The sequence below is a fragment of the Scyliorhinus torazame genome, chromosome 5 (assembly GCF_047496885.1).
Source record: "Scyliorhinus torazame isolate Kashiwa2021f chromosome 5, sScyTor2.1, whole genome shotgun sequence".
NCBI lineage: Eukaryota > Metazoa > Chordata > Chondrichthyes > Carcharhiniformes > Scyliorhinidae > Scyliorhinus > Scyliorhinus torazame.
In genome coordinates, this window is record NC_092711.1 from 236,357,593 (window position 1) to 236,383,817 (window position 26,225).

The 26,225-nt window shown below is 50.5% G+C and overlaps 1 protein-coding gene across 4 annotated transcripts in view; it reads right to left on the reverse strand.

Moving 5' to 3' along the window:
- Positions 1-26,225, reverse strand: part of pcdh11 (protocadherin 11) — an 893,281-nt gene that overhangs the window by 293,221 nt on the left and 573,835 nt on the right. For all 4 annotated transcript variants that reach the window (XM_072505210.1, XM_072505211.1, XM_072505209.1 and 1 more), the window contains one exon: positions 23,608-23,803. In XM_072505210.1, coding sequence (XP_072361311.1) covers positions 23,608-23,803 — 196 coding nt within the window. The remainder of the gene's footprint in view (positions 1-23,607; positions 23,804-26,225) is intronic.

The window sequence follows — 26,225 nt, forward strand, 5'->3', positions numbered from 1 at the left end:
GTGCTATCCACAATGCTACCGTGCTGCCCGTGCATGGGGGAGGTCCTAATGGAATTAGTGCCATTCAGGCACTTCATTGGCCACAGTGCGGCCTTCACTGGGATTCAAGTCCCAGAGTCCACTTCTCAAGAATTACCAGCCGACCAGAGGCCACGGCTGTCACTGCAAGTAGCACCAGCAGGGTCCGTGGCAACTTCCAACAATGCGCCCACCCAGGATTGCCAAAGGGAAACCTAGGTGAAAGGTGAGCGAGGGCGAGATGGGGTTTGTAGGCAAGGGATGGCTTTTAGCAGCCGCTGCATGGATGCCAGGTCGCTCAAACAGGTACTGAATAACTGACAACAAGGAACCCCTTCCTGAAGGCCACTGGCAAATCCAACAGTGTTTGTTATGTGGCCTTTGAGAGGCAAAGGAATGAAAGTCAAGGGGTTCCCATTTAATTCCTGAGCCACCACTAAATTGCAATATGCCTACTTGGCATCTTGCTGCTGGCAGCAGCTGGAAATCCCATGGCAGTCTCTTCACACCCTTCAAATTAATTGGGGACGTTTTAACACTGCTCGAAGACTGATGATGCAGGGTCTCATGATTAAGTGGGCCCAGCCACCATGTTTCCTGCTAGACTGGGCTGCATTAAATCCAGCCTAATGTAATTATTCAAACTTTCACTTGGTATCCTTACAAATTAATAAATAGAACAGAATTCATACCCATTCACCTAAAATGTGTTTGATTACAGATCAAAGTACAATGCTGTATGTATTCACATCAACTTGCTTTATCTAATCCCTTACAAATGTTTAGGTAACGAATCGTATTGGAGCCAGATCAAAGTGCCTCAAAAACTGTGTGATGAATTTGAATCAATGGCATATATACAGATATACACGGCGGGATTCTCCAATCCCGCGGCAGAGTGTCCACGCCGTCGTAAACACGTTTTACGACAGCGTGATCGGGCTGTTGCCAGGACTAATTCTGGCACCTACAAGGGGCCAGCAAGGCGCTGGAGCGGTTTCCGCCGCACCAGCTGCCGATCCCGGCGTGAACTGTGCACCGCGGGATCTGCGCATACGCAGTTGCGCCGGCGCCAATGAGGACATGTGCAGCAGTTCCGGCGCCAACGCGCGCATGCGCAGTGGCCTCCTTCAAGCGCCAGCCCCGATGCAACATGGCGCCGGGCTACAGGGACCGGCGCGTAGGAAAGGAGACCCCCAGCCACAGAGGCCGGCCCGCCGATCGGCGGGCCCCGGTCGCAGTCCAGGCCATATCGGAGGCCCCCCCCCCCCCCCCGGGGTCGGACTCCCCCCCCGCCCACCACCCACAGGCCACCACCCGACCCTTCAACGCCGAGGTCCCGCTGGCTCAGAGCAGGTTAGAACGGTGCCGGCGGGACTCGGTTATTTTCTTACGGCTGCTCGGCCCATGTGGCCTGGAGAATCGTCGGGCCGGCCGTGGAGAGTGGCCCGTGACCGGCGCCGCGCCAATCACGCCAGCGCCAATTCTCCGCTCTGCGGAGAATCGCGTGCCGGCGTCGGGGCCGCGTGGCCCATTCACGGGGATTCTCCGGCCCGGCCCAGGGCTGGGAGAATCCCGCCCACAACATCTAAAAGCTATTTCTATTGGTTCCGATCTTATAGAATGAGGCAGATTTGTCTTTGCAAGAAAATAAATTCCTTGGATTTCTCCGATGGAGGAAGCTCCATTGACAATGCTGACAGTCTGTTTAGGTTGATCAACTAATTATACTAAAAGAAACAAACTCAGGGACAAATTAAAAAGAGTCGCACCTGGTAGGGGCACTGCCCAAACAACAAAGAGCAACAGAAACTTTCTAAACATTAAATCAAAATGTGATTAAGAGGGTCTATAAAACAATAGCCCCTTGGCGCCCACCAGGCACGGAGGGCCTTGATGGTGCCCATGGACACTGCATGCTCCGTCTCCAGGGACACCCTGCAGCGAACATAGCCATGGAAGAGGGGTAAACAGTCCTGCCGGGCGACCCCCTTGGTTGCCTGCTGCCTGGACCTGTTGATGACAAGTTCATGAAAATGCTGACTCTTGCAGCTATGAACTGGTAGCCTTCCATTACTATCCCCCCCGCCCCACCCCCCCCCTCCCCTTAGCCATTTGCCATTTGCACAGTCCAGCTACCCAATAGCATGGGGCATGTGTGATCCTAATTCTGTTCCTATCAGGTGGTCACACATGGCTTTGCCCACCAGGAAGTGCTGAAAAGCAGTCAGGGTATTCTCACCCACCTCTATCCAGCTCCCCTTACCCAGGAACACTGGAGCCGAGCCTAACTGTTATATCCCGCACGGTTCTTACGGGGTGAGAATGATTATCTTCCCCTGTTTCTCGCGGAATGCGAGCTCCCCTACTGAGGGGTGGGAGAACACCATTTAGCAAAGAGTAATAGGTCGGCCCGCAAGGCATCAACCAAGAAGAGACCTGGGAGGGATATACCGGGAAGTGTTTATATCTTAACTGTGGTATTTTATTCGGTGTGGGCTCCCCGGGAGGGATTCTCCGGCTGCATCTGCCCGGTGACCGGAGAATCCCGCCTGAGGTCAATGGATTTCTTCATTGTCGGCATCTTGCCCCTGGCATTCTTGTGGCGGGCAGGGCAGGAGAATCCAGCCCCCCATGTCCTTATGAAACTTATTTTCCAATTGTTGCCTTGGCTGAGATCAGCTAGCTCAGTTCAGAAAAAAGATGACCTCTGGGGCCTTCAGGTCTATATTCCTACATATCACACCACACAACACAATTAACCCAGCTTCAGGGCAGCTAGACACAGTTGGGGTACTTCTTCAAATTTCAGCTCTGCTGGGAGTGGATATTTGCAAATTTGGTGTGAGCTGCACATGCTTTTGCGTTCAACTATTCAGTTAAATAATTGGCAAATATTGCATTGCATGAACATGGTTTTCTGATATGTGCTCCTAGAGGGTGTTGAATCAGAAGAAGACCTCAATGCGTTACATGTTGAATGTCCTTAGGTAGTCTGTGTCCTCCAGCGAAGTTTTCATTTGCCTAAAAATTTGTATTTGTTCCAGGAAAGCGATCTCATTATTGGAACCCCTTTCCACATAGGTACCAGGTATTAATCTTGGTTGCTACTGAAGAACATTTCCTTTGATTTGCGGGGGCAATTTGGACTGTGATGAAGATGCAAATAGTTTTTTTAAATATTCCTTCAGTAGTTGAAAAAAATTGACGAATCACTTTATATCAATCAAGCTCCAAGCAGATGACAGCTGGTTGCCTGACAACCAGGCTCTGCCGTACTGCTCCATTCCAGCTCCAAAACAGCATCAGTATAAGCATCAACAAGCTGGGTAAAAGTGCAGGGAATCAGCCCTTCGCATTTATTTTACTCCAGGACATGGGGAGAAATTCTCCGTTATCGGCGCGATGTACGCCGACCGGCGCCAAAAACGGCACAAATCCCACCTGCATCACGCCGCCGCAAACGTCGCTAAGTCTCCTGCCCAGAATGGGCTAGCAGCGATGTGACGCTACCCGCGCTGGCTCACGTGGTTCACGCCGTGCGGCGTCATGCACGCCGCATGGCGTAACGGCGCATAAGACGAGCTGCTCCCCCCACCCGACCAGAAGACCCGACCGGATGGCCGCCTGCCGCTCAGCCCCGAGGTTCCAGTCCCGCGACATTGAGGCGCTCCTGGACGCAGTAGAGCAGAGGAGGGAGGCCCTGTATCCCGGACACGGCCGCAGAGTCGCCCCACGCACAGCCGGCATCTGTGGAGGGAGGTGGCAGAGGCCGTCACCGCTGTGGCCCTGACACCTCGGACAGGCATCCAGTGCCACAAGAAGGTGAACGACCTCGTCAGGGCAGCCAGGGTGAGCCCCCCCTCCCCCCCCCCCCGCTGCCCGATATCCATATCCCCCATCCCCATATTCCCCATATCCCCCCTCCCCCATATCCCCCCTCCCCATATACCCACTCCCTCATATCCCACATATCCCCCTCCCCATATCCCCCCTCCCCCATATCCCCCCTCCCCCATATCCCCCCTCCCCATATCACCCATATCACCCTCCCCCATATACCCCCTCCCCCATATCCCCCCTCCCCATATCCCCCCTCCCCCATAATCCCACATATCCCCCTTCCCCATATCCCCCCTCCCCCATATCCCCCCTCCCCATATCCCCCTCCCCCATATCCCCCACCCCACATCCCCCTCCCCATATCCCCCTCCCCATAGCCCCCCTCCCCCATATCCCACTCCCTCATATCCCCCCTCCCTCATATCCCCCTCCCCCATATCCCCCCTCCCCCATATCCTCCAGATCCCCCTCCCCATATCCCCCTCCCCATATCCCCCCTCCCCATATCCCCTTTCCCATATCCCCCCTCCCCCATATCCCCCTCCCCATATCCCCCCTCTCCCATATCCCCCTCCCCATATCCCCCCTCCCCCATATCCCCCCTCCCCATATCTCCCCTCCCCATAATCCCCATATCCCCCCTACCCCATATCCCCTCTCCCCATATCCCCCATATCCCCCTTCCCCCATATCCCCCCTCCCCATATCCCCCTCCCCATATCCCCCATATCCCATATCCCCCTCCCCATATCCCCCTCCCCATATCCCGCTCCCCATATACCCCCTCCCCCATATACCCCTCCCCCATATCCCCCTTCCCCCACATCCCCCCTCCCCCATACCCCCCTCCCCCATATCCCCCCTCCCCATATCCCATATCCCCCATATCCCCCTCCCCATATCCCGTTCCCCATATCCCCCCTCTCCCATATCCCCCTCCCCATATCCCCCCTCCCCATATCCCCCCTCCCCATAATCCCCATATCCCCCCTCCCCCATATCCCCTCTCCCCATATCCCCCATAACCCCCCTCCCCCATATCCCACCTTCCCCATATCCCCCCTTCCACAATATCCCCCCTCCACAATATCCCCCCTCCCCATATCCCCCATCCCCATATCCCCCCTCCCCATATCCCCCCTCCCCCATATCCCCCCTCCCCCATGTCCCCCCTCCCCCATGTCCCCCCTCCCCCATATCCGTCTTCCCCCAATTCCCCCAGTGAATCCAGCCCTAACCTTAACCTCTGCAATACATGCGCAACCGATGGCGTGCATTCATATACCTGTCTAACACTGTTGCTTTTTACCCCTGCCACCACCCCCCACAGGAGAAGCGCGCACACAACACCAGGGAGCATGTGAGGACTGGAGGAGGCCCAGCTGATGAGAGGCCACTGACCGAACATGAGGGAAGGGCCCTGGAATTGGCTGGCGGACCTGAGGACCGGGAGGTTGCTGATGCAGAGGTTGGGGGCCCACCAGCAAGTGAGCCACCGACAGCCCGTCCCCATATCCCCCCTCCCTATATCCCCCCTCCCCCATATCCCCCCTCCCCCATATCACCTGATAACTGCTTGCGTGTCTAACCATGCATGCTTCATTGTGTATCGCAGGAGCAAACGTCGAGGCACCCATCCCCGCAGATGCAGACCGCCCGCAGAATGCCCCTCGGAGACCACGGGAGACGGCGAGACCCGGACCCTCTGGCATGCGACGCCCGCACGATGCCCCTCGGAGACCACGGGAGACGGAGACCCGGACCCTCTAGCATGCGATGCCCGCACAATGCCCCTCGGAGACCACGGGAGACGGAGAGACCTGGAGCAACAGGGAGACGGCGCCCCCGTTTCATGCAGGTGCGGCGACGCAGGCGTGTGCCACCCAGCGACGAGAGGCGCAGCCACAGGCCCCCGTCACAGCCGAGCCACAAAACCACAACCCAGGTCACCCCTACCCAGGACACTGATATACAGGACAGTGACACAGATTGGATGGGCGGAGACGAACCGCCACCCCAAAGTGCCATGGACTCAGAGTCAGACGATGCGCACGACACAACCCCACTGCTGTCACCAACACCCTCCACCATTGCAGAGACGCTCACCTCGGTTGGGCACTTTAGTGATGAGGTGTCTGGTACACTCACTGGTGCGCACAACACAGTCCACCTCCAGTTCTGCTGTACCGTCTAGGGAACCACCTAGGCGTAGTCAAAGGGCCCGTAAGGCCAAACAATTAGACACTGAGTAAGTTGGCACGGGTGCAGGGCACAGATGAGTTTTAGGGGCTAGGGCACGTGCATGAACTCCTTTCGTTATTAAAGTCAATGTTACACCTACAGAAGCTGCCTTTGTGCTCTGTCCAAAGCGTGCGGGGGTGTCATGTACATTGAGCGTTAGGGGTGGTCTTACCTCAGCCCCAGGTGAGTCTGCCCCATTCTCCCTGGGCCGCCATCAACATCCCCCCGGGCAGAGGACGGGACCGTGCGCTGCAGTGTCACAGCCGCATGCAGGGATGGTCCGGGTGGATGGTGGTACTGTGGCCATGGGTCAGACATCGTCCAACGATGTGGAGCCAGGAGCTCATCGCAGGGCAGGTTGTCATCATCTTCCATGGCCTGCAATAGACACGCGTCCACCGGCAACTGTGTGAGCCCGGCCGTTGTGCCGCAGGTGGATCGGCAATGGGAGGGTGGTGTGCATGCGGGTGGGGTGGGTGGGGTTGGGGAGGGGGGTGAGGGTGCTGGGTGGGTGGGGGGTGTGGGTGGTCGGTGTTGCCATGGTGTGCGGTCTGTGGCCATACTACCCGATTCCCACGCCCATCTAGTCAGTGAAGCGGGCGGCTATCAGCCTGTCCCGTGCCCGCTGGCCCAGCCGGTAATGGTGGACAGCCACCCGCCCGTGTCTAGCCCGTCTGCCCTGACCATTGTCCCCATCCCCCTCATCTGGGAGGTCTGTGCCTCTTCCTGCTGCTCCTCCACTCTGCCGTCCTCTGCCTGCGGCACATCGCCCCTCTGCTGGGCTATGTTGTGCAGGACGCAGCACACCACAATGATGCGGCCGACCCTATCTGAACGACACTGGAGGGCGCCCCCAGAGAGGTCCAGGTACCTGAAACGCATCTTCAGCACGCCAAAGCACCTCTCTATCACTCCCCTTGTCGCTACATGGGCATCATTGTAGCGGCTCTCCGCCTCATTGCGTGGCCTCCGTATAGGCGTCATCAGCCACGATCGCAATGGGTAGCCCCTGTCGCCCAGCAACCATCCCCTGAGCCGGGGATGGCGTCCCTCGTACATGCCGGGGATGTATGACCGCGACAACACGTTTGAGTCGTGTACACTGCCCGGGTAACGGGCGCAGACGTGCAGGATCATCATGCGGTGGTCGCAGACCACCTGTATGTTCATCGAATAGGTCCCCTTCCTATTGGTGAACACGGCTCTGTTCTCTGCAGGTGGCCGCACGGCGACGTGCATCCCAGCAATCGCGCCCTGGACCATGGGGAACCCGGCCACGGCCGAGAAGCCCACGGCCCGGGCATCTTGGCTGGCCCGGTCCACAGGGAAGCGGATGTAGCGGTGCGCAATGGCATGTAGGGCGTCTGTCACTGCCCGGATGCACCTGTGCACCGATGTCTGCGATATGCCGGACAGATCCCCACTCAGTGCCTGGAATGATCCCGTTGCATAAAGGTTCAGGGCCACCGTAACCTTGACGGACACGGGGAGAGGGTGTCCCCCGCCAGTGCCACGCGGTGACAGATGCGCCAGCAGGTGGCAGATGTGTGCCACGGTTTCCCGGCTCATCCGGAGTCTCCTCCTGCATTCCCGGTCCGTGAGGTCCTGGTATGACAGCCGCGGCCGGCACACACGGGGCGTCCTCGGGTGCCTCCGTTGCCGTGGGGCCGCGACGTCCTCCTCCCCCTCCTCGTCCTGTCGGGTGGGTGTCCCTCCAGCCTGGTCGGCTGCCGCCTGCCCCTTTCTGGCACGCTCCTCATCCTCATCCTCATCCAGGGCAACATGGACATTAGCGGCTGCCGCCATGGCGGCCAACATGGCGGCCTGTGCGGGGGTGGGGGGGGGGGGGAAACGACGACATGTCATCATTTCCCATACCCTCTCCTTCCCACCAGCCAGGTGGCATGGACCACATGGGTCCGACTGTTGGAGGCTGGCACCTTGCCAGGTGGACCAACTCACTTGCCCTCGCACCCCCCTCCCCGGCACGGACCCCCGCCACCCCCCCACGTCCCTCCCCGGCACTGACCGCCCCCCCCCCGTCCCCCTCCCCGGCACGGACCCCCCCCGCCCCCCTCCCCGGCACGGACCCCGTCCCCGTCCCCCTCCCCGGCACGGAGCACCCCCCTCCCCGACACGGACCCCCCCGTCCCCCTCCCCGGCACGGACCACCCCGTCCCCCTCCCCGGCACGGTCCCACCCGTCCCGCTTCCCGGCACAGACCCCGTCCCTGTCCCCAGCACGGACACCCCCCGTCCCCCTCCCCGGCACGGACCCAGTCCCGTCCCCCTCCTCGACACGGACCCCCCCGTCCCCCTATCCGGCATGGACCCCCCCCAGTCCCCCTATCCGGCACGGATCCCCCTCCATCCCCCTCCCCGGCAGGGACCCCCCGTCCCCTCCCCCCGTGCCCCTCCCCGGCAGTCATCCTCCTGTCCCCGGCACTCACCCCCTCTCCCGGCACTCCCCCGGTGCCCAGCCCACTCTAACCACCCCCCTCGCCGCACACACACACACACAACCCTACACACACCTCTCCCCACACATACAGACTGCGGCCACGCCATTGCTTCTCAAGCGGCCAACCCCCCAGGCCGTCACCCACCTCCACGCTGGTCGGCGTCAACCATGAGCATGGTTGACGCCAATTAATAGGTGGTTTGATTTACGCCGACATGACCCATGATCGCGTCGGCGGGACTTCGGCCCATCTGGACGGGAGACTATTGGCAGCCCCGAAATCCATTGCCTCGCGCCCACCCGTGCTATTCTCCGAGGTGTGCGGCGCGATTGACGCCCCGCCGACTTTTCTCCCTTCGGAGAATTCGGCGGGTGGCCGGGGGGTGGGGGAGGGGGGGGGATTCACGACGGCCCACGGCGATTCTCCGACCCGGTGCGGGGTCGGAGAATCTCGCCCCCGACCTTTACCTGATGACAAATTTTCTTTTTAAAAAAAATAAATTCAGTGTACCCAATTCGTTTTTTCCAATTAAGGGGCAATTTATCGTGGCCAATCCACCTAGCCTGCACATCTTTGGGCTGTGGGATGAAACCCCGCAAACATGGGGAGAATGTGCAAACTCCACACGGTGACCCAGAGCCGGGATCGAACCTGGGACCTCGGCGCCGTGAGGCTGCAGTGCTAACCCACTGCGCCACCGTGCTGCCCCTAACCTGATGACAAATCTGCCAACCGAGAAACAAGCCATTTAGTCCATCAAGTCGGTACTCATATTTTTCTCCACAAGAGCTTCCAATATTTTGTTAATTTACACATCCTGCTAAATTCCTCTCTCAAACAACTAGATTTGCAAGTGAGCATCTTTGAGAGTCTACATTATCAGTTCCTGGGACAGTCAGCAGGTTGATTTCAATCAAGAGCAACTGATTGTCAAAGAATCATGCATCGCTATTTGGTTCCCTTTTAATTGAACAGCGCAGTTTTCAAGTGTAATTTGAGAAAGCAATGACACAGCATCTCTTAACATCTTACAAGTTTACTGTGTATGCTCTTGGCTCAAATTCTTATTTCTGAGCCAAAATATTGTGACCGGGAATTTCTGGCACTCCCTGTTGGTGAGATCTTCTGGTCCCCACCCCAACTTCCCTCCACTGGCGAGCAAAGAAATTGGCCTTTGACTTCAGCAGGAATAGAAGATCCTGTCAACAGCCAATGGCGAGGCGCCTCCGCTGCTGGAAAACCCGCTGGGGTGGGGTGTGGGGAGCATGAATAGCTCAGCCTGTGTGTTCAAGCCCTGTTCCACAGCCTGGGCATACACACGAGGCTCATATTCCAGTGCAGTGCTGAGGGAATTCAATATTGTTGTGGGGTCCATTCTTCAGGTGAAATGTTAAATTGGGAGTGGGAGGGGTCCGGTGCATCTTAAGGGTCTCCTCGCCCTGTTCCAAGATGACCAAGGAATTCTCTTGGTACATGAGACAATTGTAGCCATGTAAAATGGCCACCTGCAAAGGACCATGGGAATTGTGGTCAATTTGGGACACAGACAGGTGCACAGCCTCTGTGTATTGTGCAAAGAAACCAGACTTGGCTGAAACTCGCATCCATTGAGAATCAATTACCATTTTCCCCAAGATAATAGCATTCACATTAAGGACCATCAACGACAGCAGACTAATCGGCGCCACCCCCCCCCCCTTATTTGGAAAGGCCTACGTGCCTGGGACAATGATAGCTAGGACCCGCCCAGCCATCGAGGTATCCACCCCCTAATTGGCTAAGATCGATGAGGGTGATCGAAACCCTATCGATCTATTGGACCTGGAGTAAGGACCACCCAAAAAGGCGTGAAAGAGACGAAGGATAAAAAGCCCTGTGCACTAGAGATCGGTCTCTTTTGTGACTGGCCTGTGCGTGACCAACTGTAGCAGAACAACCAAGTTCAAGGACCCGCGACCATTTCCTGAAGGACGAGCCCAGCTGAGACCAACCCAACAACTTCCAACCGACCACATGGACCTGGATAAAGGCCTTAACTCGCACAGTGCCGGTCACTCAAAGTTAAGTAAAGGTCATCTTAGTTGTTAGGTGTAGTTTCTTCCCTCCAAAATTTGAACAACTGGTCGATCAGCTCACTGCTGTTTGCAGGATCTTGCGCTATGCTGAATGACATACATGTTTGAGTCATAACAATCAGACATCACAGTAATTTATGGTAATATGAAATGCTGTGAGACTTTTCTGGAGGATGAAATATGATTGTAAGTGTTTCTTTCTTCCAGTAAAAATCAAAACAGGGTTCCAGTTCACAATTTGTATCTACTTTGCCTAGTTGGGGATGAACGTTCAAAATGGCATGCAATTGCAACCAACCCCAACATGTTCAGCATCTCATCATACCCAATTGGCGAAAGGAGCAAGCAATAGACAGGCTAAAGGGCCTTACACTTTATTTACATTTTGTTATAACATTAATCAGGCAAACTGCTGTGCTACTTTCATGCTCAGCACAAAGGCACTTAAAACACCGAAATTACATGCTGGCACACCAATGCCACAGCATGAGTTCCAACTGTGCTCGCATGGTGCTGTCATTAAAGATCAATTCTTTAATATGCAGCAACTAATAGGCCATTGAGAAGGGAAAGAATGAAAGGCATCTGGATTCTGAATTCAAACTGGAACATAATAAATTAGTCTTCGGCAAAGTATGACTTCAGTCTAATGAATCATAACATAGTGAGTGGATTTGGCTGCAAAGCCTTATTTGAGAGCTGCATTCCATCACTGTTTTATGTACTTAACTTCAATGTTAATCATCTCAAAATTTACTCTACCTGAAAATAACACTTCAAAAGTTCAAGAAACAACTAAAAATCGATTAATGGAATATTATCTCCAGAATTATTTTCTACTCTAAACATTCTGACTGGATATGACTTTATGGATTGGAGTAAATCTCCAATATGGCACCCAAATGACTTTCTTTCATGCATTAGCTCTGAAAGTGAAGACCAGCAGTTAATCTGACAGTGGAGGATATGACACCTATCCTTCTCTTCACCTGATCACTATTACACGTACTTCCAATAGGAGTCCCTGTACAGCGAATGGAAAAGATTATTTCTGCTCTACACTAGGGGACACCATGGTCAGTTATAATGCACCTACTGCTGTTCTAGTTGAGATTACTTATGGACTGAGATTGAAGATAGGCCCTTTTGCGCTCATAGGGTTTGGCGACAGTGGATCAGACTGTCTTGAAGTCGTGGAGATTCTGTAGACCTTTAAAAATGGTGGGCCAAATCGGAGTTTGAAAGTCCTGCCCCCATTTCCGATGGATCATATTTTCTCCAGTGGGGAAAGGGGACAGGAAGTGATTCACATGAGGAACAATTAGAAGTCAGCAAAGCCATTGAAACCCATTTTTGCTCTAGCAAGGGTCTTAACTGGCATTGTGAGAGTTACAAATTTACAGAGAAGATGTAAAAGCTACTGAAAGACGTATAAGGTATGCAGCACTGTCAGACTGAAGTTATTTAAAAATATTAAAACAGCTTGTAAAGTTGTAAAGATCTGGACAAGGGGCGTCATTCTCCGACCCCCCGCCGGGTCGGAGAATGGCCGTTGGCTGCCGTGAATCCCGCCCCCACCCCCGCCGAAGTCTCCGGTACCGGAGATTGGGCGGGGGTGGGAATCGGGCCGCGCCGGTTGGCGGGACACCCCGTTCAATTCTCCGGCCCGGATGGGCCGAAGTCCCGTCCAGAAATTGCCTGTCCCGCCGGCGTAAATCAAACCTGGTATTTACCGGCGGGACCAGGCGGCGTGGGCGGGCTCCGAGGTCCTGGGGGGGGGGGGCGTGGGGCGATCTGACCCCGGGGGGTGCCCCCACGGTGGCCTGGCCCGCGATCGGGGCCCACCGATCCGCGGGCGGGCCTGTGCCGTGGGGGCACTCTTTCCCTTCCGCCTCCGCTACGGCCTCCACCATGGCGGAGGCGGAAGAGACTCTCCCCACTGCGCATGCGCGGGAAACTTTCAGCGGCCGCTGATGCTCCCATTTCCGCACCAGCTGGCGGGGAAACAAACGCAATTTCCGCCAGCTGGCGGGGCGGAAATCCCTCCGGCGTCAGCCTAGCCCCTCAATGTTGGGGCTAGGCCGCCAAAGATGCGGAGCATTCCGCACCTTTGGGCCGGCGCGATGCCCGTCTGATTGGCGCCGTCTTTGGCGCCAGTTGGCGGACATCGCGCCGTTGGGGGAGAATTTCGCCCCAGAATTCTCTTGCTGTTCACTGGTGGCGAGATTCTCTGGTCCTGCTGGCAGTGCACCTCCGCCCATGGGTTTCTCTGTGGCGTGGAGTGGCTTCAATTGACAGAGAACAGAGTGTCCCGCCACCAGCGAACAGCCTGCCACTGCCCGCCACCGAGAAACATGCGGCTGGGAAGCCAGAGAATCCCGCCCCTGTTCTAGCAGCTACAATAGCTGTTTGTTGATTTGTCATTTTATATTATTAATGCTTGGTTGATTTCCACAACCGAAAATTATTCCAGCAGTGGATTGTATGTTCACAGTTTGACTGACAGCTCAAAGAGATTATTAAATGATTAGCTGTCTTGGATGCACGGTTATGAATACAAGTCTGTTTGGGTTTTTTTTCAATTAAGGGGCAATTTAGTGTAGCCAATCCACCTGCCCTGCACATTTTGGGGCTATGGGGGTGAGGCCTACGCAGACACAGGGAGAATATGTAAATTCCACATGGACAGTGCCCTGGGCTGGGATCGAACACGTGTCCTCGGTGCCATGAGGCAGCAGCACTAACCACTGCCACCATGCCACCCTCTGTTTGTTTTTATAATGGTTTAAGTACTTGAGGCTCCCTTTAAAAAAATTTAAGCAGCTTTCCTGAATGGGAGTTTTTTTTACTACCAGCATCAGCAGTATTTTGATTTTATAATAATCTTGCATCACTTTAAATGGCAAGTGTGGCTCTTCATCTGCTTTCTTAAAAGTACTTGTAATTTGCATTAAATAGTCGCTCGTCACAACTTTGAGTGGATTAAAAACATTTGTGAAGTGCAAAGGAACTCCCCTCCTTCCCTCAAAAAAGCCAAGTCATTTTCAATGTTTTATAGCAGGAAATTAACACTGATTAACAGCTTGTTTTGAAATAAAATGGTGCAGCGGTTACATTTTTATCTTCTATAATGAAAGACATGTTATTGCTGAGGAATAATTCACTTCTTGCAGCATGGTGATACTTGTCAAGGCTATTGTTTCGTGCTACTGACTTTCGACATTGGGAACTGGATTCAGATATGTAAATTGATTCCGTTGGACTTTCATATGTTCATAGAATCATAGAATTTACAGTGCAGAAGGAGGCCATTCGGCCCATCGAGTCTGCACCGGCTCTTGGAAAGAGCACCCTACCCAAGGTCTACACCTCCACCCTATCCCCATAACCCAGTAACCCCACCCAACACTAAGGGCAATTTTGGACACTATGGGCAATTTAGCATGGCCAATCCACCTAACCCGCACATCTTTGGACTGTGGGAGGAAACCGGAGCACCCGGAGGAAACACACGCACACACGGGGAGGATGTGCAGACTCCGCAGACAGTAACCCAAGCCGGAATCGAACCTGGGACCCTGGAGGTGAAGCATTTGTGCTATCCACAATGCTACCGTGCTGCCAGTTATGTTGGAGAGAGGGAACTTTATTCCAGGACTTGGATGTTGAAAAATATCTTTCAAACCAATTTCACCTCTCATATTTTCCCCTTAGATTGACAGAAGTAAATTATTTGTTTGGGTATAGATCTGTGGGGGAAATGTACTTTTTACAGTGAAGAAATTTGCACTAATAATGGAATAAAAGTCAATGACAATGATCTTCAGATAAAAAATTTTAAAACTTGAGACAGAATTTCTAACAATTCATTCACACATCGGCTAATTTTGAAGGTAATTTAGACTCAACGTTCGATGTGACATTCTCCAACTGGTTGGACATTGAGGGTGTATGAACAGTTTAACTATATGATTACACTATCGTTGTTCTTATTTTCTGATATATTCAATCAACTGTAGCATCAATGTGTAGTGGTTCAACTTTGTATCAACGCTGGTTATGGTGTGAATGCAACATAAGTTTAGAACAATTTCCTTCTTTGACAGAAATGATACTTTAGCTTTCCTAAGCAAACAGCTCAGCTCAGAATTTAGCAGAGTTATATTTGTTCCACAAACGACATATTTTAATAATTCTAATCCTACACAGAACTTTGAATCAATTACCTTCAGGGTCACATTATTTTCACGAGTGCTTATGACTTCAATTCAAGGAAGGCAGTTTTATGCTGTATTTAATCTAATAAATGTCACTTTGGTTGAACTATAAACGCTAAGAATGAAGACTTTAATCTGACCTTAACTAGTTCAAAGCACTTTGGACTGGTTCGCTGAAGGGACACTGTGGCTCCGTGTCACTATTCCCCCACCTGCATCTAGCCTAATTAGATCAAGGATGGGAGATCAATTTGAACTGCCAGGAGTACCAATTAATTAACTAAAACTGTGTGCTAATTACTAGCCATGCATTTCTTTAACTGGTAGTGCTGAATTGATGATAGCAAAATACTGCGGGAATTTTGCTAAGATTAGATCATTTAAATGGCTACTGTCATCTGATATGTTGTCTTGCAAGACCACTTACTGGATTGGTAAACCCGAGAAGAATACAATTGATTAAGCTGGGTTTGATTATTACCCCCATCTGAGTTTATATTAAACAGCTATTGAAACCATGAACTAAATCAAATTCTACCTCCAAAAAGCAGAGAAATGAATTGTTGGCATGATCAGCAGGTGAATGCGTCACTATTAATCCATTTACAATAAGCAGCTCAACGTCAGCTTTATAATAATGGGTGGAGAAGTGACATAGAGATATGTTTGTACGAAACTATTGAAGGTTTACTAATAGCCATGGGTTGCAGTGGTTTGCCTTGCTGCTTCACGGCGCTGAAGACCCAGGTTCGATACCGGCCCTGGGTCACTGTCCGTGTGGAGTTTACACATTCTCCCCGTGCCTGCGTGTGTTTCACCCACACAACCCAAAGATGTGCAGAGTAGGTGGATTGGCCATGCTAAATTGCCCCTTCATTGGGACAAAAAGAATTGGGTACTCCAAATTTGTTTTAAAAAAAGGTTTACCAATAGCCTCAATAAAACGTTTAATAAACCCCAAGGACTGCTAGCTTAGGAAGCTGTAGGTATTAATAACATTCCTTCCCTTGTACTGGAGGGGGGGAATAAATAACAATACATGAAAGCCTAAAAGCAGAAAGGCATAAGAATGTTTTTGTACTTATTTTAAGGGATGTGAGTGTCGCTGGCAAGGCCAACATTTGTTGCTCATCCTGAATTGCCTTTTAGACGATTGGTGGCTATGTTCCCATTAACAATAAATGGGGCGGAACGGTGGCACAGTGGTCAGCACTGCTGCCTCACAGCTCCATGACCCCGGGTTCAATTCCGGCCTTGGGTGACTGTGTGGAGTTTGCACTTCCTTCCAGTGTCTGCGTGGGTTTTCTGTGGGTGATCCCTGTTTCCTCCCACAGTCCAAAGATGTGCAGGTTAGGTGGATTGGTCATGCTAAATTGCTCCTTAGTGTCCAAAAGGTTAGGTGGGGTTACTGGGTTACGGGGATGGGATAGAGGCAAGGGCTTAAGTAGGGTGCTCTTTCCAAGGGCCGGTGCAGACTCGATGGCCGATTGGCATTCTTCTGCACTGTAAATTCTATGATTCTATGATCCTAGTAAGTTTATATGATCTTACAGATTTTAAAGCTGAAAGAAGGAAAAACAAAGTGACATTTGGTATTTTCAACATCTAAGGGCCACTTGGAAGCATGATTGCAGAGTTGCTGGTGATTCAGTATCCCACCGAGGCAAGGCCTCGCTCCTTTGCTGTGCGATGGTAGAGAGCTCCACATGTTGCAGGTAACGCTGCCAATTGACCTTTTCTTAGCAGTAGTCATGGTGGCCTGAGCTTAGGTTACATGTCTCATGGCCACCCCAGTTTGTGTTGTAAAAAGTATCCAATTTTGTAGAATAGCTCTTTCAAATTTTATGTCACATGTAATTGACTAAAAATGCGAAATTTCCTTGTTCGGTATCGCCACAATGGATTCTGCGCTTATTTGAGATAGTGCTGAATATATTGATTTATTTCTACGTAATAGCCTCGGAATCAATAAAAATCATGGCCGGGTTTCTCCGCTACTCGGCGGGGCGGGCGGTCCCGGTGCCGAGGAGCGGCGTGAACCACTCCGGCGTCGGGCCGCCCGGAAGGTGCGGAATCCTTTGCACCTTCAGGGGCTGGGCAGGCGCCGGGGAAATGGCGCCGTGCCAGCCAGTGCCGAAGGGCGTCCGCCGGCTGGCGTGAGTTGGCGCATGCGCGGGAGTGCCAGCGTGTTCTGGTGTGATCCCAGCACCTGCGCAGGGGGGTTCTTCTCCACGCCGGCTATGGCGGACCGTTACAGCGGCCGGTACGGAGGGAAAGAATGCCCCCATGGCACAGGTCCGCCCGCAGACCGGTGGGTCCCGATCGTCAGAGAATCCCGCCCCCCCCCCCCCCGTGTTTTTAAATGAAACATGTGTTACTCATTCCGAAGACATTTTACGAAGTTATGTTGGGCGGGATTCTCCAACCCCCCCGGCCGGGTCAGAGAATCGCCGGAGGCGGCGTGAATCTCACCCCGCTGCTCCGATGCCGGTTGCCGAATTCTCTGGCGGCGGTTTTTGGGCGGGGGCAGGGTTCACGCCGCACCAGTCGAAGGCCGTTGGCAGCGGCCCCCCCCGCAATTCTCCGGGCACGATGGGCTGAGCGGCCACCCTTTTTAGGCCAGTCCCGCCGGCGTGAAATGGACACGGTCCATCACAGCGGGACCTGGCTGGTAGACCGTCTACCGGATTAGAGATTAGTGTCCAACCTCGGGGGGGGGGTGGGAGGATACGGCCCCAGGGTGGGCCCCCACGGTGGCCTGGCCCGCGATCGGGGCCCCCGATCTGTGGGCGGGCCTGTGCCATAGGGACATTCTTTCCCGCCGCGCCAGCCTCTGTAGGGCTCTGCCGTGGCCGGCGCGGAGAAGAAACCCCCTGCGCATGCGCAAGAACACGCCGGCGGTTCTGCGCATGCATGGGACCACGGCGGCCCTCGCTGCCAGTTGGCATGGCGCCAACCCCACCGGCGCCGGCCTAGCCCCCAGAAGTGCGGAGGATTCCGCAACTTCCGGATGGCCCGACGCCGGAGTGGTTCGCGCTGTTCTTGGTGCCAGCATCGGGACATCCTGCCGATTGCGAGAGAATCCCGCCCAAGTTATGTTTACTTTTTACAAAAAGGAAGATCAGTACAGTCAACAGAATAAGGTACAATGTTTCCAACTGGTGTTGTATGTCAGTCATCCCATATTTAGACCTGCACATATTACATCAAACTCCTTGCATCCTCACACCTTTTCTCCCTGCACATTTATTTTTTAAATCCTGCAATTGAGTCATCATTGCCTTAGGTGAAAATCTATTCCATAAGCTAACAACTCTAAATTGTCGATAATTCTTGCTTCAACTATATCGAACCTTTTTGTTTTGTTTTTAATCGTGAATTCTAGCTCTCTGCATAAAACAATTCCTGTTTTGAGACTTTCACAATGCCTCTTCAGAATGCAGTTTTCTCTAAATAAAATCATTTTGTCCCAATCATAGAATCCCTTCAGCACAGAAGGAGGCCAATTGCCCATCGAGTCTGCACTGACCCTATGAAAGAGCAATCCGACAAATCCACTCCCCCTTAACCTACACACATCTTTGGGCACTGAGGAGCAATTCACCACGGCCGGTCCACCTAAACCCAGGCAGACACGGGAGAAAGTGCTAACTCCACACAGACAGTTCCCCAAGGCCGGAATTTAACATGGGTCCTAGGCACTGTGAGGCAGCAGCGCTCACCCCTAGCCACCATGTTACCCCATAAAGCAAACCCACCATTTGCACCGCAGGTATATCATAATGTCCGACTTGGCGTAAAAGGGCTTGTCCGGGATTTGAACCCGGGACCTCTCGCATGCTCATTGATTGAAATACCCTAAGCGAAAATCACAGACGGGATTCTCTGTCAGCGGGATTCTCCATTCCTTCGGCAGTACATCCACGCCCACGGGTTTCCCGAAGGCGTATGGTGGCCACAATGGGAAATCCCATTGGCAGGTGACGGGAATGGAGAATCCCACTGTCGGTGAGGGTGTGCCGCCGAAGAACATACTGCAGGCCAACTGGAGAATCCCGCCCCATACCCCAAGACACTTCCTAGACCTATGAGCCTGCACTTCCTTAGGTAAAGGGTATCAGACTGTTCATTGTCTCGTCTCCAAATATGTTTTGTGGGGATATGGAGAGATTCTTTGAACAGAGACTAGCGCTCATGGATAGAAGCTACGAAAACCAACCAACTGTTAAAAATAAGCTTACACCCTCCCCTTCTTCACCAGGTTAAAAATAAATTTAACACTCGTACGTGTTTATATATGCTTGAAGAAAACAATTTGGCGTTCATCAAAGCAGTATTTTTACTTAGTCTTTCCATATCTCTTCCACTTGCTTTCAAAGTCTTCCTACTTGATGGATTTTATAAATTTTGTCATTCTGCAACAAAATCCTGGTGGGGTTACCAATAAATTTACACACATTTGTGATTCCAGAAATGATTACTGAGGGATTCTACTGGCCATAGCTGGCAAATTGGAAATGCTGTTATTAATGACTGCATTCCATTTCTCATTATCTAACTAATTCATCATCCAATTTACAACTTCCTCCCTGATCCCATGAGTTTTAATTTTAGCCATAGCTTTATATGTGGGGAAACCTTGTGATTTGGAAGGATATAATGGTAATCACATTACTATCAGCTGACTTATTTCCATCTGCAAATACTTCTATTAAATTTGTTTGGCATGATCTGTCTTTCATACGGATGGAAGTTTGAATTTATTGGGGGTTTTAACTCGGTGCTCTGGAATTACTTCCTTTACGAACAGATGCCAATGTTTTACCCAAATATAAGAGGTCAAGTTAGCAAGCCGGAAATTCCAAGAACCATGGGCGTCATTCTCCGCCGGCGGGAGTCTCCGTTCTGCCGGCGCCCGGGGGTTTCCCGACGGCGTGGGGCTGCCCCACAATGGGAAACCCCATTGACCGGCCGGCGTTACGGAGACTCCCGCCGGCCGGTCAGCGCAGAAATGTGGCGGGGCGGGTAGGAGAATTTCGCCCCATGTTACCGACCTTTTCAACATAGTGAAGTCTGCTCATACAGCATGAATGAAAGCACCTACAATGAGTGCAAACACTGCCAAATATTGCGTTTGTAGGTTAATCAGAAAACTTCACGAGTGCATGTCACTCTGTACTTGCACTATTGTGTTGGTTGACTTATTCTTGATGAAGGTATGGGTGGAGACACTTTACAATAAATGTCCGATGCTACTTATGCACTGATGAGCAATTGGTAGCTCCCATCTTGCATTGGCATTTCTTACAACAGTGACTGGACCTCAAAAGGTACTTCAACGTTTTGACCAACAGTTTATTTTTCCTTCAACCAACATCAATAAAGAAACTGATTATCTGAAGCCTCTGCTTTGTGCAAACTGGCTGCCATGTTTCTCCATATTGCAACAGTGATTAGACTTAACAAAAAGTATTTAATTGGCTCCGACATACTTAGGATTTCCTGAGATCTGATTGGCACTATATAATTAAAAGATCTTCCATCTAAATTATCTCATCTATATTGACTTGCTACCAAATACAATTTTCACAGTCTCTTGACCAACCAGCTACTTTTCGGTCCACACAAACTTGCGTTTGGCTCTCCTAGTTTGCAGTGAGAGTATCTTTTGATTTTTTAGAGACGTTCATTTGAACTACAAATAAAAAGAGAATACTGGAAATACTCAACAGTCAGGCAGAGTTTGTGGAGAGATAAACAGATTGGCCCAGACCTTTCAGATGGCAGCAGTGAAGGAGTGTCCACCACTGACTGCATTTAAACTGCCCACTTAACATTTTACACTGGAGTCTCCGCACCTTCCAACTCCAGTATGAATCCAGCGAGGGCAGAGTCAGGTGACCAAGTGGCAAACCATGGCTGCAACAAAGCCATACTTTTTCATCAAGAAGACATGCACTGTAAGGTCTGCCTTCACCTCTGGTCAGATGATTGTTGTGAAGTTTTTAAATCATAGAGTGCCTGTGACTTTTTAAGAAGGTTTCCTGTCCGGGGAAAAGTTTCACGGCCCATCCAGCCAATAAGATTTTTCAGTCCCGCCGAAGTCAATGGACTTTTAATGGCCTTGCCCCTGTTGTGGCAGAGCTGTAAGATTCCACTCCAGGAGTCTACCTAATTGGCTGACTCCCTATCAGGTAGGGAACACTGAAAGACCAATACCTGGGAGCAAGTAGGTTTCCTGCCGCTTGGAGATCATAAGGGATCATGTGGCCGTAGACCATCAGGGCAGAGATTGGTGGATGTGTCTGTGATCATGGGACCGGTTATCAAAGCATGGCCAATATTGTGGGAAGGGGCGTTCCAGTCGTAGGCAGGAGGAGGTTTGATCACAGGGGGAAGCAGATTAGCATTGGGGTCCTGTCCTCCTCATGGGAAAGTAGCACTGGAAAGCCATTTACCCGTTTGTGTGGGTTAAAAGTCATGCCCAACATACCATGGTCTTTGGAAATTAAAGCATTTTGCATGTTAGAATGAGATAGATGCCATAATAATTCCTCCATATAATTATATAAAATAAAATAGCTGAGGAGCGAAGTTTCAGCTATCTGTTGCAGAGAAAGTGTCGCCATCAAATGCATTAAATTAGGGTAGGTGATATTTGACAGAATTCTCCTGTTCTCCAATTCTCTTGCCATTCCTGCTCTACTGCCTGTAAAGTGATGGTGACATTTGCACAGGCACTACAGTGGTAGCTCCACTACCTTAGCCCCAAGGCTGTTTCTCATGCATGAGTCTGGACAGTGAATTGGTGTAAGAAGGATATTCTAATCTTCATCTCATCTGGGAGAGGAAATTGCTGCCTTTGCCAACTTGTGTGAGAAAGAATTGTTTTCATTTAAAATTAGTGAAGGTGGGAATTTCACTCCCTTCACATCCACACATTTAGGCACTTTTGCACTGAGCCACTGTGTAGTGATTAAGAGAGCTTATTTTCCATCTCCAGCCTCAAGTTGTTGAAGCTTGTTGCAGTAAACCTATTACTGCCCTGGGACAAATTAATTAACTGAGCACAGACCAGGTTTCAAGCCTAAGATCTCCCTGATCACCAGGGCTCTGTGGCGCATTGTATAGTACATTTATATCAATAGGCCATCAAAAACTTCTACTCTATTGTTTTAAAATATGATTCTAGGTAAGTTTGTATCCTCACCCATTCACAGAAGCTGAAAGTTACCATCATTCAATTGTTACAGTCGCCCTTTATTGCCTTAAGAAGCGACATATAAAATGGACTTTCTGGGCAGCACGGTAGTAGAGTGGTTAGCACTTCTGCCTTACAGTCCCACGCCGAGGACCCAAGTTTGATCCCAGCCCCGGGTCACTGCCCGTATGCAGTTTGCACATTCTACCCGTGGCTGCGTGGGTCTTACCCCAACAACCCAAACATGTGCAGTGTAGGTGGATTGGCTCTGCTAAATTGCCCCTTAAATGGAAATAAAATTAATTGGGTACTCTAAAATTATTTTTAAAATATAAAATGACTTTCTCATTTTACTAACCAGTTTGAGACCCTATTTTTAAATTAATAGTAGATGTCTTGAAATCATCCAAGTTTTGAATTTGTATTGACTTGATATCAATAACTTTGAACCATGATTAACTCGTTTAGTAGTGTTGGACCAAGGGAAGCCATATCTGAACATAGTTAATGTATATATTCGTGTACAAGGATGTAGCTTTCAATCTGGTTCAGGGCTAAAAGTAGAGGGGGACAGGGAATGGGTACACATGGATCCTATCCTGTCATTTGGCGTGACAGTTACATTAACAGTAGATGATGCAGCAGCAACACCAGTTCTCCAGGGTCATGTTATTTGAATAGTTGTGCTTCCTCCTCCCAGTTTCAGTTCAAGCTTCGACTGCTGAATTCAAATTAGAGACAGCTCAGCGGGGTAGGCACAGGAAGAGATGGAAAATCAGCAGTGGGAGGTCTGTAATGAGGAATTGCCATTTAAGTATCACAGCACTGGAGGAGTCAAGCAATAGTACATTTACCAACGGAAATGAGAAAGGCAGAATAGAATAAGGGAAAATTAGCTGTGGATAACAGCCAAGCTGAACTTGGAAATTCTGACAGCTTGAAGCTTTGCAATATTAAAACACTAATGTAAGGGCTGTAGAGCTTTTGCTTTTTTGGATCAGTTCCTTATATATGTAGAGGCTGCCTGAGGTGCAGGTATACATGGGAGGTGGGAGAGGGTTCATGGACCAATATCGCACTATATTTAAACAGATTCAAAATCAGATAAAAGGAAAAAGGACAATTATTAAAGGTTATGAATGAAGGGCAGGGGATTGGAACTGTTTGGATAATAGCCAGCACAGACGTGATGGGCTGCGTGGCCTCCCGCTGTACTTTATGACTGTGATTCTAAAGTAGTGGTGCAAATCAAAATATAGGTCAGCCAGCCCCTGTTGCATGTAGTTCAGACCTATCAGTGTACGCAGACAACTGCTAACTACTGTTCATGATTAATTAAAACATTTCTCTAACTATCATACTCCTGTAACAAATGATTTCAAATTACCAGCCCATTTCTACTGTTGTCACATTGTCAGCTCTTTTAACAAATGGCTCAGTAGGTCTATATCTGTGAAGTAGCTATGTAGGTCAGAGCTGCTTAATAGCGCTGTTCATCCAGGCCATATAATTACCTCAAGCAATTTGCCTCAAACACAGGAAATCACTTACTGGATTCAGGGTCTGAGTTGCCATCACCTTCAGTCCTACTTGGGGATGTTTGCTCGTAGTATTCTTCCTGTGGGAAGCCGAGAGGCAGAGGGTGCGCTGTGCTGGCACTGCTGTTGGGTTCATGGTCACCCAATCCACTGTCGCTGCAACTTTCCTGAGATCCGTCAGGGAGGTGGAATGTGACCCTTCGTTGTGACTGGAAGAAGAAGAACGACATAGGTTATTTTGTGACCTTGCAAGAGATGGGTCAGCTTATCATCTATTTATTTTCTGCTTCTAATTTTCTCACCTTCTCTTCTGAAGGCACTAACTTTCGCCGACTTCAGATATAGGTCGCAACACTGAGTTCACACGGCCATGTTTCTGTGTAAGCCTGGATACTGAATGTTCGTTTGCCCTTTGGGTGTGATGGGCATCACAGCTGAACCCATTCTTGACCTCACCCCATTTCCACTACTGCAAACCTTTGAAGAGAAGCTACCTGACTGTAATCAGGGGTGGGATTCTCCAGCCTTCTAGCCGCGTGTTTCTAGACGGCGACAAGTGGCAGATATCCTGTTCCCACCGCTGTCAATAGGATTTCCCACTGAAACCACGCCACGCCTCTGGGAAACCCACAGGCGGGAGGTGAGCTGTTGGTGGGACCAGTGAATCCTGCCACTAGCAAACGACCAGAGAACTCCAGCCCTGGTATGTCCATTCCCTTAATGAGGTCTATGATCAACTGAGATCAGCTACCTCGGCACACACTGGGAATCAAACTTGGGAAAACAACAGGTCTAACTAAATCAGTTTCACATCGATCAGATATACATACATGCATACGAATTAGGAGCAGGAGTAGGCCACTCGGTGCTCTTTGTTAGACCTTTTAGTTGTTGTGATATGAAGAGTCTAAAGTTCTGTTCCTTTTTCGCCAACGCACATTTATTTCATTCCAACAGACTTTGCACAAAACTCTAACTATGCATCACCTGACACAGACCACCTGAAGCCCCTTTACATATCAGTGTCAATGAATGGATACTTAACATAAATGAGACAACTAATTGCAATGTTTCTTAACCCCTTACTTAACACTCTTGAGCCTGCTCCGCCATTCCATAAGATTATGGCTGATCTGACTGTTTCCTCACATGTTCCCCCAAGAATCTATCTCTGTCTGCCTTGACTTTGCTTCCACTGCCTTTTGAGGAAGGGAGTTCCAAAGATTTACTATCCTCTGAGAAAGAACATTTCTTCTCATCTTTGTCTTAAATGGGTGACCCCTTATTTTTAAACAGTGATCCGTAGTCCTAGATTTTCTCACAAGAGGAAACATCCTCTCCATATCGACCCTGACACGATCCCTCAGCATTTTATATGTCATAATCAAGTTGCCTCTTATTCTTGTAACCTACAGCGGGTACAAGCCGAGCCTGTCCAATCTTTCCTCGTACGTCAACCCCCCCATTCCCGGTATTAGTTTAGTAAATCTTCTCTGAACTGCTTCCAACACTTTTACATCCATTCTTACATAATGAGACCAATACGCTTCAGTACTCTAGATGTGGTTTCACCAGTGTCCCATACAACTGAAACATAATCTTCCTACTTTTGTATTAATTTCCCCTTGAATAAATTCATTTGCATAATTGTTTGCTGCACCTGCATTCTAGCCTTTTACAATTCATGCACTAAGACACCCAGATCCTGCGGCATCTCAGCTCTGAAATTTCTCACCATTTAGATAATATGCTTCTTTTTATTTGTCCTGCCGAAATGGAAAACAACACATTTTTGCGCAATATTCTCAACCAGTAGTTTTCCCGCTCGTCTGTTTCCTTGCAGTCTCTCTGGCCAAAATTCTCTGGCCATTCGCTGACGCTGGGATTCTCTGGTCCCGAACCCCCATCCGCTGCTTTCCTGGTGGCTTGGAGTGGCTTCAACGGGAATTGCCACTAACAGCGGCGGGAGCAGAAAATCCCGCCGGCAGGGAATGCTGCGCCACCTCCTACACACGGCTGGGAGGCTAGAGAATCATGCTCCCTATGTCCGCTTCACAACTTACTAAACTATCTATCTTTGTATTATCAGAAAATTTTGCAACCATACTTTTGATCCCTTCCTCCACTAGTTACATCCCGCAAGCCAGAAAAAGGACCACTTATAACTTTGACAAAGAGTCATCGGACTCGAAACGTTAGCTCTTTTCTCTCCCTACAGATGCTGCCAGACCTGCTGAGATTTTCCAGCATTTTTTCTTTCACCACTGTCGTGTTATTCACCCTGGGGTAACACGGACTGCAACTGGATGCAGTTGTACTGTAAAGTAGACACAAAACTTAGACATTAGTTCAATACATTTTATTGAATTTCTGGAGCAGTGCACACAGCTTGCTGTGGGTTGACACTCTACAAATCTAAGTGTGCTAACTATAACTAACTAGACCAGACTAGCTCTGAGCCACGTGTAGAAGGTGCTAACCGATATATACACCCTGACTGTCACTACAGTTGTCATCAGTGGAAAGAGGCAGAGTGCTGATGCCTCGTGTGTTTTATAGTGGGAAACCCCCGTCTAGTATTCTGCCTGGTGATTGGTTGTGTTCTGTCCTGTGTGTTGATTGGCTGTACTG